At 40.9% G+C, this 19,479-nt stretch overlaps 1 protein-coding gene across 2 annotated transcripts in view; it reads left to right on the forward strand.

The window, feature by feature from the left end:
• Window positions 1–19,479, forward strand: part of LOC133635292 (F-BAR domain only protein 1-like) — a 108,850-nt gene that overhangs the window by 43,027 nt on the left and 46,344 nt on the right. For both annotated transcript variants that reach the window (XM_062028342.1, XM_062028343.1), the window contains one exon: window positions 15,603–15,694. In XM_062028342.1, the coding sequence (XP_061884326.1) occupies window positions 15,603–15,694 (92 nt within the window). The remainder of the gene's footprint in view (window positions 1–15,602; window positions 15,695–19,479) is intronic.

Below are 19,479 nucleotides of genomic sequence, written 5' to 3' on the forward strand. Positions count from 1 at the left end.
AGAGCAACATGGGGCATCCTCAATAGCATTATTAAAAATGGAACTAAGAAGGACTACCCTCAATACTTCTTAGATGAAAATAAAAAAAATGACAACATAAAGGAAGTAGTTGAAAGCTTCAATAATTATTTTGTAAATATTGGACCAAAATTGGAAGAAAGGATTCCAGACCCAGTTCCAATTGAGGACTATAATGATACCATAGAGCGAAATCCCAACTCCATGTTCCTCAGTAATGTGACACAGGAGGAAATAGTTACAATCGCAAAAAAATGTAAATCTAAGACTTCAACTGATTGTAACGGAATTGATATGGAAACGATAAAAAAGGTTATTGAAGAGATCTCAGGACCATTAATGTATATTAGTAACTTATCATTTCAAACAGGTACATTTCCAAACAAAATGAAAATAGCTAAAGTTGCACCAATTTATAAGACTGGAGACAAACACCAATTTACAAATTAGAGACCTGTTTCTCTACTTCCACAATTTTCTAAAATCATTGAAAAACTGTTCAATAACAGATTAGAAAGTTTCATAAATAAAAATAGAATACTCGAAGAGAACCAATATGGATACAGAGCTAATGTTTCAACTTCAATGGCTTTAATTGAAATTACAGAATAAATTACCAATGCAATAGATGGTAAAAAATGTGCGGCAGCGGTTTTTATGGATCTAACTAAAGCATTTGACACAATTAATCACAATATTTTAATCATAAAACTAGAACGATATGGCATCAGAGGGTTAGTCTTAAACTGGATAAGAAGTTATCTAACGAACAGGAAACAATACGTGAAGCTAGGCGAACACACGTCTACAACGCTAAATATATCCTGTGGTGTACCTCAGGGATCAATACTAGGACCTAAATTATTCAATCTCTATATAAATGACATTTGTAAAGTTACAAAAGATTTAAAGTTAGTATTATTTGCGGATGATACAACAGCGTTTTGTTCAGGAGAGAACACACAGGAGATAATACAAATAATAACAGAAGAAATTAACAAATTAAAAAACAAATAATAACAGAAGAAATTAACAAATTAAAAAGATGGTTTGACGAAAACAGACTATCGTTGAATCTTAGTAAAACTAAAATAATGCTATTTGGTAACAGTAGAAGAGAAAGTCAAACACAAATACAAATAGACGGAATAGAAATTGAAAGAGTAAATGAAACCAAATTTCTAGGTATAATGATTGATGATAAATTGAACTGGAAATCTCACGTAAAAAATATACAACATAAAGTTGCAAGAAACACGTCAATAATGAATAAAGCAAAACATGTTCTAGACCAAAAATCCCTTCATATTCTCTACTGCTCACTAGTGTTACCATATCTGAGCTACTGTGTAGAAATATGGGGAAATAATTACAAAAGTACACTTCATTCATTAACGGTGTTACAAAAAAGATCAGTTAGAATAATACATAATGTTGGATATAGAGAACATACAAACCCTTTATTTATTGAATCAAAAATACTCAAATTCCACAACATAGTGAATTTGCAAACAGCTAAAATTATGCACAAAGCAAACTATAACCTGCTACCCAAGAATATACAACAATTCTTCTCAACAAAAGAGGAGAAATATAATCTTAGAGAAAAACGTAATTTAAAACATTTGTTTGCACGTACAACACTTAAGACCTTCAGTATATCAGTATGTGGAATTAAATTATGGAATGGATTAAGCAAAGCAATCAAACAATGTACTAATATGATACACTTCAAGAAACTCTTCAAACTTAAAGTGTTTACAAAGTACAAAGAAGAAGAACCATGACAAACATTCTCAATTTATTTCATCCATCCATTCATTCATTCTTAAAGTAATCTTACTTATCTCATCATATGAAATATGACTTACTTCACCAATTATTATTATTAAATTCTTACTATTATTTATTTATTTATTTTTATTGTGATTACTTATGGAGTTTATTGTGAAAAAATTGTGAACAGGAAGTGAACAAAAAGTTTTGCAACTGTTATGTAAAGAAAAGGGGTAGGATTAAAAAAGCTCTGCTTCTTCCTACTCCTTTTCGAACATGTTGAAAAGAGAAACTGGAAATTGTGATGTATCATGTTGTATGCTTGCATGTTCGAAATAAACTCAAACTCAATAATACAAAAATATAGCATTGTTGTTGTCACGTCTTTCAATGTGCAATTACATTTTCGCATTCCCTGGATTCATCCGCGGAGGAAGGGAAATCCAATGGGGAGGCATGTTCTGCACTCAACAAAAAAGTGTCCTGCGAGTGGGACTCCACAGAGACACCCAAAGCACCGTGTTGTGCCGGCGTCCACACCTGTCTACGTTTAATAGCAGTGGTGTGGCCTTTGACGCATGCCGAGGACGTCACGTAAGTGAAATAAAGTGAATGAAACAGGGCGACCGGCTACAGCATGTTGTTAATGCCAATCGGCAAGGTGGTCTGCGTGGTCATGGAGCTCTGTGCGCATACACAAAGGCCCCCGCCATTGGCGGTGCCGCTGTTGCTCCTCAGCCTTTGCGACTATGAAAGTGCATGATTAGATATGCAGCGCAGCTTTCTTTTTAAATGTTAATATTGCCGACATTCACCCTCATTTAAAGGTGACAGCCAAAATCATGATCGTGATTAAAATTCGATTGGTTCAGTTTATTTTTGGTACAGGGAAGGAACAACTTGCAAAACATAAAACTGCACAGATTCCCTGTGAACAGCTTGAATCATTTTTTAAAAGGGAACACTAAAAACTGCTGGCATATATATTTCTCCAATATAAAACATTTTCCAATGAAAAATACATAGCATACAGAAACATTAAATGACATGGGGCGTCAACTTGATGCATTTTATACAATACAGATGCTAATACCAATCTATTGTAGATCACAACTTAGACATCTTAATTTTGTTTTATATGTAATTAAAAAAAAAACAGATTAGTGTAATATTTCACTAATAAAGAATTCAATTTGTTTCTAGAACATTCCTAGCTCCCAGAGCCAATAAATCACAAGCTATGGCCGAAAATGGCGCCTGGGCCGCATTTTGGACCACTCAGATTGACAGTTTAGGTTTTTTTTGTCTATTGCAACAATACAGACATGTGCAACAGTTTGAACAGTGTGAATGAATATTTTACTGCATCGTACCAAAAAACCTGAATAAATGTAATGCTATGCCTCTATTAATTAGCCTCAAACTTAATTGCCCTGATTCTCTCAATTAATTACAACTGAGAACGTTGAGAGAGGCAACGCTCTAGGCTTGAGCGCATAGATGGAAAATGTCAGCTGGCTCATGAGATGTATATTTCAGTGTTGTCTTATACACTATATATTGTAATGGTATATAAATCTCAAATACAACTGCTTCAAAACCACATTTATTCATAAAACAATTAGCAAATTCTGTTGTATGTTTTCAAGGCCAAAAGGCCTTGGCGGAGTCCAACCCTCACTGGAAACGTGTCCGACTTACTGCCGGCAATACGGACCAAACACTGACACTGATCGTACAGGGAGCGGACCGCCACAATCGGACAGTCCGATACCCCATACTCTCTGAGCACTCCCCACAGGACTTCCCGAGGGACACGGTCGAATGCCTTCACCAAGTCCACAAAGCACATGTAGACTGGTTGGGCAAACTCCCAAGCACCCTCAAGGACCCTGCCGAGAATATAGAGCTGGTCCACCGTTCCACGACCAGGACGAAAACCACACTGTTCTTCCTGAATCCGAGGTTCGACTATCCGGCGTAGCTTCCTCTCCAGTACACCTGAATAGACCTTACCGGGAAGGCTGAGGAGTGTGATCCCACGATAGTTGGAACACACCCTCCGGTTCCCCTTCTTAAAGAGAAGCCTTTTTTAATGGGCCATTTTTGATATGCATGCACACTAAGTTCATAGCGCTGCATTAATAGTGGATGTTTTCTTTGAAATATAGTAGTGTAATTGTTCTGTTTACATCGGTTTTAAGGATGGGATGTTGACTACTCGAAGACTTCTATGGGAATGCAAGAACCAAGACTCTAATTTCCCTGGCTCGGTCGCAGGTCAACGGGGCCCCCCTCTGGAGCCGGTCTGGAGTTGAGGCACGATGGCGAGCGTCTGGTGGCCGGGCCTGTCCCCATGGGGCCCGGCCGGTCACAACCCGAAGAGGCAACGTGGGTCCCCCCACTCACGGAAGGGGCCATAGAGGTCGGGTGCGTTGTGAGCTGGGCGGAAGCCGAAGGCAGGGCACTTGGCGGCCCGATCCTCTGCTACATAATCTAGCTCTTGTGACGTGGAATGTCACCTCGCTGGGGGGGAAGGAGCCTGAGCTAGTGCGCGAGGTGGAGAAGTTCCGGCTGGATATAGTCGGACTCACTTCAATGCACAGCAAGGGCTCTGGAACCAGTTCTCTCGAGAGGGGCTGGACCCTCTTCCACACTGGCGTTGCACGCAGTGAGAGGCGACGGGCTGGGGTAGCAATTCTTGTTGCCCCCCGGCTCAAAGCCTGCACGTTGGCGTTCAACCCAGTGGACGAGAGGGTAGCTTCCCTCCGCCTTCGGGTGGGGGGACGGGTCCTAAATGTTGTGTGTGCTTACGGACGGTGATTTCCTTGTCCTACTGGGGGACATCAACGCTCACGTTGGCAACGACAGTGAAACCTGGAGAGGCGTGATTGGGAAGAATGGCCGCCCGGATCTGAACCCGAGTGGTGTTTTGTTATTGGACTTTTGTGCTCGTCACAGATTGTCCATAACAAACACCATGTTCAAACATAAGGGTGTCCATATGTGCACTTGGCACCAGGACACCCTAGGCCGCAGGTCCATGATCGACTTTGAAGTTGTGTCATCGGAATTGCGGCCTCATGTTTTGGACACTCTGGTGAAGAGAGGGGCGGAGCTTTCTACCGATCACCACCTGGGGGTGAGTTGGCTGCGATGGTGGGGGAGGATGCCGGACAAACCTGGCAGGCCCAAACGCATTGTGAGGGTCTGCTAGGAACGTCTGGCAGAGTCTCCTGTCAGAGAGAGTTTTAATTCCCACCTCTGGAAGAACTTTGAACATGTCACAAGGGAGGTGCTGGACATTGAGTCCGAGTGGACCATGTTCCGCACCTCTATTGTCGAGGCGGCTGATTGGAGCTGTGGCCGCAAGGTAGTTGGTGCCTGTCAAGGCGGTAATCCTAGAACCCGTTGGTGGACACCGGCGGCGAGCGATGCCGTCAAGCTGAAGAAAGAGTCCTATCGGGTTCTTTTGGCTCATAGGACTCCAGAGGCAGCGGACAGGTACCGACAGGCCAAGCGGTGTGCGGCTTCAGCGGTCGCATAGGCAAAAACTCGGACATGGGAGGAGTTCAGGGAAGCCATGGAAAACGACTTCCGGACGGCTTCGAAGCGATTCTGGACCACCATCCGCCGCCTCAGGAAGGGGAAGCAGTGCACTGTCAACACTGTGTATGGTGAGGATGGTGTTCTGCTGACCTCGACTGCGGATGTTGTGGATCGGTGGAGGGAATACTTTGAAGACCTCCTCAATCCCACCAACACGTTTTCCTATGAGGAAGCGGTTCCTGGGGAATCTGTGGTGGGCTCTCTTATTTCTGGGGATGTGGCGGGCCGCTCCCTGTACGATCAGCGTCGGATCGGTGTGGCGTCTTCAGTAATGCAGACGCTGTATCGATCCGTTGTGGTGAAGAAGGAGCTGAGCCGGAAGGCAAAGCTCTCAATTTACCGGTCGATCTACGTTCCCATCCTCACCTACGGTCATGAGCTTTGGGTTATGACCGAAAGGACAAGATCACGGGTACAAGCGGCCGAAATGAGTTTCCTCCGCTGGGTGGCGGGGCTCTCCCTTAGAGATAGGGTGAGAAGCTCTGTCATCCGGGTGGAGCTCAAAGTAAAGCCGCTGCTCCTCCACATCGAGAGGAGCCAGATGAGGTGGTTCGGGCATCTGGTCAGGATGCCACCCGAAGGTGGTGTTTAGGGAATGTCCGACCGGTAGGAGGTCACGGGGAAGACCCAGGACACATTGGGAAGACTATGTCTCCCGGCTGGCCTGGGAACGCCTCGGGATCCCCCGGGAAGAGCTGGACGAAGTGGCTGCTTAGGCTGCTGCCCCTGCGACCCGACCTCGGATAAGCGGAAGAAGATGGATGAATGGATGTTGACTACAATGTTTTAATCAACAATGTATTTTTGCAATGGTAGTTCAATTCGTAAGAAACTTTGGAATGTTAAGCCTGTGCGATATATATAGTCTAAAAATAAAATATCCGATATTTTTCACAAAAAATTCGATTCACGATTTTTTCCGATTTTCTTCCCTGCTTTTTAAAGAAACCAATAAATATAAATGACAGATATAATTCAAAACAAGCCTTGCTTTTATTTGATCAAAAATAAAAACTAAATTGGCCCTAGTGTGTGAATGTGAGTGTGAATGTTGTCTGTCTATTTGTGTTGGCCCTGTGATGAGGTGGCGACTTGTCCAGGGTGTACCCCGCCTACCGCCCAAATGCAGCTGAGATAGGCTCCAGCACCCCCCACGTCCCCGTAAGGGACAAGCCGTAGAAAATAGATGAATGAATAGTTTGAAATGACACTGCCTACACTGCATCTTACTCTTAGCAAAATTCTAATTTGTATAATGTTGTTCTTTTTAGACCAGATGTAAATTGTACTTTTTATGCAATAATTTTCAAAGAACTAGTATAAGAGCTTCCTCTGGGAGGCAATACTTACGCAATTTTCTTTTCTGTGGAACAAACGTCTCGCTCTCGTTAGCATTAGCACTTGCCATGTTTTGCTTGTGGATCTCTGCTAAGGATATAAGGGGGAAGGTGAGGGCTGCGGAAGCTCATTCGGGCAAAAAATATTCCAGAGCAAGTGGAGAAAAACATAGATTTTTTGATTTTATTAAATAGTCTGCAACAAAAATCTCGGAATGTATCGATAAATTCCAAAGCCTAGGTGATGTACTTCCTGGCTCTCATCAAGGTGCTCTTGATCAAAGCATTCAGTGTGTTTATGTTTCCTAGTTTTGGATTGGTCTGTTGGACAGGATCAACAGCTTCTTTTGTTTGCTTTTAAGTAATGCACAGCATATTGTCTCCATTGCTTCAAGATGTAACTGACTGTACAGTGATGAACATAATCAGAGAATAATTCACAATGGTTAGTAATCTTTAAGAGGAACTGGCACAGAGCCTTTAACAGTGAAATACATTTGTTTACCTTCAGTATACTTACTTCCATGACCAATCGCAGTAAGTTCCAATCCCAAAGTTGCCTCATGGAAAGTTACTTCACCCCCTTCATTTCTCTCTTCTCTTCTGTCAGTTCCATCATTGTAATGTTAATGGGCTCCCTGGTGCGGAACCAAAATGGTCAACTTAATTGCTGAATAAGAGATCGGTCAGAGACGAGGGACAAGAGGGTTTGCATAAATCAGCCTGAAGGATTTTTATCAGAAGCTCGAGTATAGCATTGTGGCACTTGAAGAAGGCTGTCAGTGGGTTTTCAGTTCTCGTATTATGTGTTTTGTTCAATTGTGGCTTGTGAAATTTGTCCAGGGTGAACAAGTATTTTTATTGTTATGTATGTTTGTCGGCAACTCTGTATTCCAGCAATAGGAGCAATATTATAAAGTGCAACTGGGCTCCATGTGCTTATTTTGCTGGTGATGAGTTTGATGTTCAGAACCAACGTGCTCTACAGTCTTGGTCTATTTATTTTGTGTGAGTTACATGAGTGCTCTGCTGTTTTTAAGGACCTTCTGCAAAAAGATTGTCAAAGACCATCTCTGTGACAGCATTCTAGTGTTTTTAAGAATCTGGGGCAAAAATTTGTCTCTCACAAGTTTTTTGACCTGAACTCGTGTGCCACCAGTTGACTAGCCCAAATGACGAAAAAGAGAGGACTAAAACGGAACCTTGAGGAACATTATTAGTATAAATAAAGAAGATGAACAAATGACTACTGACTGCATCTGAAGAAAATAAGCTACAGCAACACATAGTTACATACATCACATTACGGAAAAAAATTGTGACTGCCAAAAAGGAGTGGACTTAAAGGGGAACTGCACTTTATTTTTTTAAATGTTGGCCTATTGTTCACAATCACTATGAGAGACAAAAACACAACTTTTTTTTTAAACGATTTTAAAGATGATAAAAAACGCTTGGAAGAGCGGCTAATTGGAGTCACTGTTGTAGCCTTCAAAGCCCTCTAAAACAACTTCAAAACCCTCCAGCAACGTTTTGTATACACACACTGCAAGCATATATATATATATATATATATATATATATATATATATATATATATATATATATATATATATATATATATATATATATATATATATATATATATATATATATATATATATATATATAATGGAGTAACAGACACGTTCATAACAATATTTCGGGACTGATTTCTGCAGTAGATTGATTTCTGTTTACATAGCAGTGCACTTCTGACTTCTGGCAACAAACGTGTGTTCCTACTTCCGGAATCAAACACGAGTGTTTTCCAATCATGGCAGACTTGGTAACAGACAAAAAAGACGACTATTTTTGGACAAATGAGCATTTACAACCTTATACTTTTGAAGCCAAATATAATGCTGCTTATAGAAGCGAACACAAAGGAAGAGTGAGACGTTGGAGCAAACGGATGCTAGGAGAGGGAGTGAAAGCGACTTTGACACTTTAAATATGGAACTTGGAGCCAAGCTATTTCGACATAAATGGATTGAATACCCAAAATCAACAGGAAATGTCCCTGACTAGCTGGACCAGACGAACAACTGTCCATCGAGTGAGTCATTTTAATATCGACCATGATACACGCAGCACGCCATGCGTGTTAGGACAACTACAGTAAATACACTGTCTGGCTAACTCAGCTGTGTACAAACAAAACATGAAATGTGGGCTGATACTTTACAGATACTGTAATATGATTGTTCATGGCGACTTGTCCAGGGTATACGCCGCCTTCCGCCTGAATCCAGCTGGGATAGGCTCCAGCACCCCCGCAACCACAAGACGGACAAGCAGTAAATAATGGATGAATGGATGTTTTTCAGTCAGTACGAATTGGTGACGTATCCCGTAGTTGTGCATTACAAACTCAAACACGTTTCGTGTTGACGTAGAAGCTACCTTATCTCTTGCCGTAGCTATCACTTAGAGCCTTATCGACTTGCCGTAGCTATTGGTGATGTGCTACTACGCTAGAAAAAGAGTTCCTCAGTGTTTGCTCTTACAATAACAATGTCGCCACAGCTTGGTTATTATACAGGTTATGGAACGTACATGAAGTATTGTTGCCAGTTTTTAAATGCATTTTAAAGTGATTTAGAGGTAGAATTGATCCTATGCAGGGATCTGCCTATGTGTTTACAATGGTCCAAGTTCCTCTGTACAACGGTAGCACTCTAGTGTTTTTAGGAATTTGCTGCAAAATGTTTGTCTCCTAAATTTTGAATTGAACCCAGAGGCCGGTAGGTATATCACTGTGCCTTACGTTTTATTACTGGTTGTGGAAACCTTGTCCACCACTGCACTTTGTGTGCAAAGGCAAACTGTCCATCTTTAACTGCCCAAAGACTTTCTCAATGGATAGTTTTTATATTAAAATGTCTTCTTGGACTTGTCCCCACCTATCTGTGTTCCTTTGTGTGTAGAGACTCCAATCATTACAGCCTACACTCACAGGATGTCCTCCACATGTTGGTTCCTAGAGCCAACACAGAACTTGCTAAAAAAAAAAAGCCTTCAGTTATGCTGCTCCCTGGTCATGGAATGACATCCAGAAAGATCTGAGGCTACCAGAATTGATCACTTAAGGGGAGTTTAAAGGCCTACTGAAATGAAATGTTTTTATTTAAACGAAGATAGCAGATCCATTCTATGTGTCATACTTGATCATTTTGCGATATTGCCATATTTTTGCTAAAAGGATTTAGTAGAGAACATCGACGATAAAGTTCGCAACTTTTGGTCGCTGATAAGAAAAGTCTTGCCTGTACCGGAAGTAGCGTGATGTCGCAGGTTGAAGGGCTCCTGACATTTCCCCATTGTTTACACCAGCAGCGAGAGCGATTCGGACCGAGAAAGCGACGATTACCCCATTAATTTGAGCGAGGATGAAAGATTTGTGGGTGAAGAACGTGAGAGTGAAGGACTAGAGTGCATTGCAGGACGTATCTTTTTCGCTCTGACCGTAACTTAGGTAAAAGGGCTCATTGGATTCCACACTTTCTCCTTTTTCTATTGTGGACCACGGATTTGTATTCTAAACCACCTCGGATACTATATCCTCTTGAAAATGAGAGTTGAGAACGCGAAATGGACATTCACAGTGACTTTTATCTCCACGACAATACATCGGTGAAGCACTTTAGCTACGGAGCTAACGTGATAGCATAGTGCTTAAATGCAGATAGAAACAAAAGAAATAAGCCCCTGACTGGAAGGATAGACAGAAGATCAACAATACTACTATCAGGAGACACCGAACCAAACACTGGACCTGTAACCACACGGTTAATGCTGTGCCGCCTGTCGAAGCCTAGCAATGCTGTTGCTAACGACGCCATTGAAGCTGACTTAGCTACGGGATCTTGTCAGAGCTATGATAAAAACATTAGCGCTCCACCTACGCCAGCCCTCATCTGCTCATCAACACCCGTGCTCACCTGCGTTCCAGCGATCGACGGCGCGACGAACGTCTTCACCCGATCATCGATGCGGTCGGCGGCTAGCGTTGGATAGCGCGTCTGCTATCCAACTCAAAGTCCTCCTGGTTGTGTTGCTGCAGCAAGCCGCTAATACACCGATCCCACCTACAGCTTTCTTCTTTGCAGTCTCCATTGTTCATTAAACAAATTGCAAAAGATTCACCAACACAGATGTCCAGAATACTGTGGAATTTTGCGATGAAACCAGAGCTGTTTGTGTTGTGATACAATGTGTCCGAATACTTCCGTTTCAACCATTGACGTCACGCGCAAACGTCATCATACACAGACGTTTTCAACCGGAAGTTCCCCGGGAAATTTAAAATTGCACTTTATAAGTTAACCCGGCCGTATTGGCATGTGTTGCAATGTTAAGATTTCATCATTGATATATAAACTATCAGACTGCGTGGTCGGTAGTAGTGGGTTTCAGTAGGCCTCTAAGTCCATTTTAAAAGATTGAGAAACCAGTTCTCTTGGGCAATGTACTTGCTTTTAAATTAAATTATTACTCAATCGTTTTAAGTTATTTTTGACCTGTTGTGGTATGACTGCTGCTGTTCTGTTGTATTGTCTTGTTGTAATTATTATTGTAACTTTGTTTGTGCCGCCCTCTTTGTCAGGTCGCTCTTGAAAAATAGATTTTAATCTCAAAGAGTCTTTACCTGGTTAAATAAAGGAAATTGATTGATTGATTTCCAGGCCGGATTTGGCTCCCTAGTTGTACAGCCCTGTATTAGACAGTTTAGTCAAAGATGACACAACTGTTGCGTATGGTAAAGCAAGCGGTACCAGTAAAGCCATAAATGGTAAGCGTAAAGTTCTGGGGAGGGATTTGAACCAATTATAATCATTTTAGGTGTGTCACATTTGTCACAAATTTAGCTTGATGGCCAGTTTTTGTTAATGCAGCTGGTGAGAGTTACAATAAGTGGCAAGAGCAAAGAAGTGGTACTGAAACCTTGTGTTGGATTATTGGACTATGGGGGAGAATATTTTGAATCAAAACGAGGGGATCTTTAGCTAATCCGTGGGGGACATTGTTGGCGAGGCGGGGGAAGTGTGTGGTGTTGATGAAAACTGCATCAAGGCCAGAGATTTGTTGTTGAATGCTGTGCTTTGAGCAAAAAGGGTAACTTATGAGGAGCCATTTATTTCTGCAGAACACTTCTGATGTCTTGTCAATATATACATTGATTAAATACACGGCTCCGTGAATCCACACTGCATACTAATCCACACATCCAAAAAGTTGACATGACTCTAAAAAGATGAGTAAATGTGGTTAAGATGAAGCCATTTGTCATAACAGAAAGTAGTCACACAATGATAACTGTGGATGGATTTTACATTGCAGTTTTACCTGAAGCAACACATGATCACCCCAATGGCACACTAAATAGTTTTATTCCAAAATCTAACAATCAACATTAAACTAAGTACAGTGTGAACCCCATGATCTTTGACAATTTATCTTGCCAAACACTGTACATGTTACCCATTAAGAGGCTGCCGTCATTAGGACCAACGCCCAGAGTAAATATTTGGTAACCTTTGCCTTTTCAAAGACGAACGAGTGTGCTTGTATTTCTTCTTTTTCAAATATTTATACATATGATATACTATAATATATCCAATTTCTTTCAAACCGATGACTAACACTAGACAGTCAGCGGCAGTGAACAGGTGCTCTGGAGTTTATGTGCATGCGCGCGTGTGGTAGCTCACCTATCTGTAGCGAGGGTCGGGTTGCAACAGCAGTAGCCGGCCAACTGTAGGAAAGGGACAAATTCTTTGGCAAGCGATTGACACAGACAGGACTACTGTGTGATTAATTGTACTATTTCAAACAACAATACAGTTTGTACAAAATAAAATAAAAACATCTGGACAATTTTGAATGTGCACTAATTTAAAGTATAGACAGTATTCCATCCATCCATTAGCTACCGCTTATTCCCTTCGGGTTCGTGGGGGGCGCTGGAGCCTATCTCAGCATTGTCAATGCTAATATGCCTACGCTAAATTTACGGACTACTCTGAACCACTACCCTTCCAGATCTCATAAAACCATAGGTATTTATTAATCAATCAAATCGATCAATTTTGTTGCTTCGATTAACCATTTAATGAGTGTAACTATTAAAAATGTATCAAATTCGGACCGCATGGAGTACCCGGAACTTTAAATATGCGAACATTCATGTGAAACTCAAAAAATGTTAATATTGTGCAAAGGTTTGTTTATTTCAGCAATTAGATTTACAAGGTGAAAATAATATGACTCCAGGCTCATAACATGGAACTCATGATATTTCAAGAGTTATTTTAATATAACTTTGATGATCATGGTTTACAGCTTATGAAAACCTCGAATTGAAAATCTCAGAAAATGGGGGGGTTTTAAAAACTGTAAGCCTTGATCATTAAAATTATAACAAATTAAGGTTTGCCATATCTCATTTAGCATGTAATGAGTTTATATAACATATTGGTTTCACATTTGAAGTTGAATTGCTGACATGAATAGACTTTTGGATGATAATCAAATGTTTTGAGTTTCACCTGTAGTTTCTGCATTGCCGTCGTAATAGAGCACACATAAGAGTGGAGGTGTGTTGGTGCCAATATCTGTCTGGCGGCAAACAGCGGAAAGTGTTTATTTTTATTTTCATTGGTGCACGCATAAAAGTACAATTTCAACATTGATGATGTGCATTGATTGTAAAAAAAAAAAGAAGGAATAAGCAGAAACAATTTTGTTTCAATTAAGGCTATAACTTGTGTTTAATCGGATTATTCGATTAATCGAACACACTAATCGATAGGTAAAATAGCCTACACTAAAGCTCACCAACACTATTTTCCATTTGACGACATAATTCAAAATAATAATGTTGTCTTGACTTCTGCCACACTAATTGTAGTGTAGTGCAGTATGATATAATAATATTACAATATAATAATTTACTCAAAATTATCAATGTTTCTTGGTGGGATAATTGTTTTGAGTGAGAAATGGACACAATTTACATTAAACAAATGCGTGCATTCTCAATGCCTAAAATTAATACCGTATATATTTTTTCAATACATAACTGTTCAACTTCTCAGTTCGTACTATGGTTATATAGAACCGTTAGTACTCCATGTATGTTACGTATGTTGTTGGTCAAGTGATGCTTAGAGTGATAAGTCCGTTAAAAAAGCTCAGAGGTTGCTCTGCAAAATGAGCTGACAAGTCATCAAAACGACAAACCTGCCACTGACATCCACATATGTCTCCAAAAACTGCTTCATGTAAGTTTTTTCAAGAAGACCAGTTAGCATGTCTGTCTCAGTGCAGGTTTTGTGTGTGTGTGTGTGCTTGTGTGGTCAAGCCTTCCTTGCCATTCCAGGCATTCCCCTGGTACCTGGGAATTGGTCTGTTCTTCTCCGACGGGATATTTCAGGACCTAAAAAGCAGCTGTCTTGCCTGCAGAGCTGACTAAAAAAATGTAGCTTGGAATACAACATATGCACTTGCTCAAATGTGCAGATTTACTATAGATTAAATTAAGTGACTGTCAACTGTGGATAAAACTATTTAATGAAATTCGTCTATGACCTGCAACGGTGTAATTTTAGTGTCTATTTTTGCAACTTTCATTCTGTCTTTCTACAGGCATGTGAAATTTCCGCAAAAACGCATAAGTCCGCGTTTTTAAACATCTATTTTTGCGTCAAAATAGCAATTCCTGTGTTTTTTGTTTTTTTGATTAAATAATGAAAATACAATCCAAGCAAAATTTGTCGAATGCTCGCCTCAGTCGCAGGTACTCTCTGTTCCTCTTGCCCAATTTCCACACTGAATTGCAGGACTGGGATCAGGAGCACCGAAACAAGCTCGCTAGTTCTCTAACCATCTAGCTAGCTTACTTGTTGCCACAGCGTTGACGGCTGTCCACTTTGCTATTAATCATATTTGGATGATTACAATCTGAACACTGTTAGTTCCGAAGCAGTTGTAGATCTAGAGTTATTAGCAGCCAGCGAAAAGGTATATGTTTGACATGACGAATTATAAATCACATGTTACACAACACTGGAAGGGGGCGTGGCTACAGGATAGAGTTGCCAAATGGGAAATGTTTTCTGAGTTATTTGCATGCATGTTATGGAATGCTATATTACATTTTCAATGATAATAATGTTAGTAAATTATCTAGTAAAAAAGCTAAAAATTGTGTTGCATTCAATGGGACATGAAAGTCTCAAAAATACAGCCCAAAAAAGTTGTTGGATGAGAATAAATGAAAGGTAACTATAATATAGAAATGCACCCAATTGCAGTTAAGGTAGTCTTGATTTTCAAAATTTTCTTTCAGGGTTTGTGTGGCAGCACTTTGTGCTGATAGGAATGTTCCTCTTTTTTTTTAAAGGGTGCTCACATCCCTGTTTCTAAGAAATACCTGTTGTTTAACAGTTAATAAAGACAAGTTAATGGAGAAGTCAATTAATTGATGTGCTCCTGTGAGCTGATGAATGACAGACGTCAGGAACCAGGGCAGTTGGGTCAACTCGCCCTAGCTGGCAAGGTTTGCTGGTTGCCAGGTAGAACGAGCCAGGTAGTCCTAGACAAGTTTTCTTGTTATGCAGCTTATTAAGTAAAAAATCTGCAACATTTTAGAAATGAAATCACATGTTAGTGTTATTTATGATCACAATCAAATTCCACCTGATCAACAAAATGTATGTATGTACTGTATGTACAGTAGCTTCCTGACGTTTTCCAGAAAGGTGTTATGTATATGCAAGTGTCTGTATTTCTTCATTTGTGTTATTTATGTTTTGGCAGGGGGAGAAGAATGCCGGCTTTGATGTGCTCTACCACAACATGAAGCACGGCCAGCTGGCGACCAAGGAGCTCGCTGAGTTTGTTCGTGAGAGGTAAGGTTTGTGCGCATTTTTGAAAATCTGTCTCTGCCGATGAAGACAATCTCTGCACACTTAGAGCCTTATCGACTCAAGGTTTGTGTGTATTAAAACATGTGCAAACTTGATAACACACGCGAAGCTGATCTATTACGCTTGTGCACAGTTATTTAGATCTTAGTAGATCCGGCCTGTACTGCGATCGATGACATTCAGCCAGCATTATGTAAAATGTTTAGCTTTTATACTGAACAAAAATATAAACGCAACACTTTTGTTTTTGCTCTTATACTGAACAAAAATATAAACGCAACACTTTTGTTTTTGCTCTTATTCTTCATGAGTTGAACTCAAAGATCTAAAACTTTCACTATATACACAAAATACCTTTCTCGCAAATATTGTTTACAAATCTGTCTAAATCTGTTAGTGAGCACTTCTTTTTTGCCGTGATAATCCATCCCACCTCACAGGTGTGGCATATCAAGATGCTGATGAAACAGCATGATTATTGCACAGGTGTGCCCTTAGGCTGCCCACAATAAAAGGCCACTTTGAAATATGCAGTTTTGCTTTATTGGGGTTCTGCTGGTGGTCAGAAAAGCAGTCAGTATCTGGTGTGACCACCATTTACTTCACGCAGTGCAACACATCTCATTTGAATATAGTTGATCATGTTGTTGATTGTGGCCTGTGGAATGTTGGTCCGCTCTTCTTCAATGGCTGTGCCAAGTTGCTGGATATTGGCAGCAACTGAAACACGCTGTCGTATACGCCGATCCACATCATCCCAAACATGCTCAATGGGTGACATGTACAGTGAGTATGTTGGCCATGTAAGAATTGGGATGTTTACAGCTTCCAGGAATTGTGTACAGATCCTTGCAACATGGGGCCATGCATTGTCATGCTGCTACATGAGGTGATGGTCTGGAGTGAATGGCACAACAATGGGCCTTAGGATCTCGTCACGGTATCTCTGTGCATTCAAAATGCCATCAACAAAATGCACTTGCGTTCGTTGTCCATAACATACGCCTGCCCATACCATAACCTCACCCCCACCATAGGCCACTCCATTCACAACGTTGGCATCAGCAAATCGCTCTCCCACACGATGCCGCACGTGCTGTCTACCATCTGCCTTGAACAGTGAAAACCGGGATTCATCCGTGAAGAGAACACCTCTCCAACATGCCAGACGCCATCGAATGTGAGCATTTGCCCACTCAAGTCAGTTACGACGTCGAACTGCAGTCAGGTCAAGACCCCAATGAGGACGACGAGCATGCAGATAAGCTTCCCTGAGACGGTTTTTCACAATTTGTGCAGAAATTCTTTGGTTATGCAAACCAATTGTTGCAGCGGGGGGCTGGTCTCAGACGATCATGGAGATGTAACTGCTGGATGTAGAGGTCCTGGGCTGGTGTGGTTATACGTGGTCTGCGGTTGTAAGGCCGGTTGGGTGTAGTGCCAAATTCTCTGAAACGCCTTTGGAGACCGCTTATGGTAGAGAAATGAACGTTCAATTCACGGGCAACAGCTCTGGTGGACATTCCTTGCCTGCTCCTTCAAAACGTGCAACATCTGTGGCATTGTGCTGTGTGATAAAACTGCACATTTCAGCATGGTCTTTTATTGTGGGCGGTCTAAGATTATTAAAGATTAAAGTACCAATGATTGTCACACACACACTAGATGTGGTGAAATTTGTCCTCTGCATTTGTCCCATCCCCTTGGGGAGCAGTGGGCAGCAGCGGCGCCACGCCCGGGAATCATTTTTGGTGATTTAACCCCCAACTCCAACCCTTTGTTGCTGAGTGCCAAGCAGGGAGGTTATGGGTCCCATTTTTATAGTCTTTGGTATGACTCGGCTGGGATTTGAACTCCAACCTACCGATCTCAGGCAGTGTTTTTCAACCACTGTGCCGCGGCACACTAGTGTGCCTTGAGATATTGTCTGGTGTGCCGTGGGAAATTATGCAACGTCACCTAATTGGTCCAAAAAATATTTTTTTGCAAATCCATCCATCCATCCATTTTCTACCGCTTGTTTCTTTCAGGGTTACGGGGGGTGCTGGAGCCTATCTCAGCTGCATTCGGGCAGTAGACGGGGTAATCAATAATTATAATCTGCAAATAATGTGCCGTTGCTTAGTGTCTGTGCTGTGTAAAACTCGGCAGGTTAACCACGTAATACTCCATGTCAGTAGGTGGCAGCAGGTAGTTAATTGCTTTGTAAAAGTCGGAATGTGTCGGGTGAGACGAGGATGTTTTTTTGTGATCCCAATATGCAGACCACAGTGAGAGGCAGCGTGCAGGTAAAAAGGTATGTAATGCTTAAACCAAAAATGAACAAAAGGGAAAGGAAAAGGCAATGGCTATGCAAAACGAAAGTTAAACTGAACTGGCTACAAAGTAAACAGAAACAGAATGCTGGACAACAGCAAAAACTTACGGCGTCCACAAAGTACATCCGTACACGACATGACAATCAACGATGTCCACACGAAGACGGATAGCCACAACGTAAATAGCGTTCAAAGGAAGACATTAAACTGCTACAGGAAAACACCAACAAAACAGGAAGAGCCACCAAAATAACAGCGCAAGACAAGAACTAAAGCACTACACACGGGAAAACACCAAAAAACTCAAAATAAGGCACAACGACCTGGTGGGGTTTCATTTTTTAACGTTTTCTGCTGGTGGTGTGTCTCCAAATTTTTTTATGGAAAAAATGTGCTTTGCCTCAAAAAAGGTTGAAAAACACTGGTCTAAGGCACACCTGTCCATGCTGTTTAATCACCATCTTGATATGCCACACCTGTGAGGTGAGATGAATTATCTTGGCAAAGAAGAAATGTTCACTAACACAGATTTAGACAAGTTTTGAACAATATTTTAAAGGAATTGGTCTTTTGTGTATACAGTAAAAGTTTTAGCTCTTTGAGTTCAACTCATGAAAAATTAGGGCAAAAAAAAGTGTTGCGTTTGCATTTTGGTTCAGTGTATTAACAAACCCTTTTGGATTTCATGCCGTTTACTTGTACAAGTGCACGATCAATGCTTCGGCAAAGAGGTTTGATTCAAACTGTGGTGCAAAGACAAGTCTCTCATTGTACAATCTCTACTGTGACCTTTGACCTCTGTCTTCACTACTGTGCTACTTTACAAGTGCAATGTCTCCCACACACTCATGGATAAATAGTTTGCTCCAGACCCTTCTAGTAAAATCCCACCTTAGGATAATAATCAGGCCAGGGAAAGCTGTTGAAAGCTGTTGATATTGAACTTTCATAAAGCAGTATGATGTTCTTTTTAAAATAGATGAAGTGAAAACCTAATTTTCAATGCACCTAAAATGTGCAACTCATATTTCCACCAATTTTCACAGATCACACAAAATTTGACCTAAGGTCATAACTTACAATATATCCACTATCTTGCAAGACTTTGGCATCTTCGTTTTAATACTGTGTACTGGATAGCTTGTTTTTTCACTTGTACTTGTACATATTGTGGCCGACAGGGGCGAATGTTTACGAAAGCATGCAATTTTACAAAAAACAATTCTTTAAATTGGTCGCTCTATAATTTGAAAATGTTTATTAAATATAGAAAATTTACCTTTTCACTCTTTCATCTTTCTTCTGGGCATCCTGCTCATGTATTTGCATATCCCTCTCAGACCCGGCACCAAAGATAGGGCCAAATGGGGAAAAAAATTATATTTAAAGGGGAACTGCACTTTTTTCCTAAAACATTATTTTCGCTATAGCTATTTGATGACCTACTGG

This window comes from Entelurus aequoreus, linkage group LG19 (genome assembly GCF_033978785.1).
Source record: "Entelurus aequoreus isolate RoL-2023_Sb linkage group LG19, RoL_Eaeq_v1.1, whole genome shotgun sequence".
NCBI lineage: Eukaryota > Metazoa > Chordata > Actinopteri > Syngnathiformes > Syngnathidae > Entelurus > Entelurus aequoreus.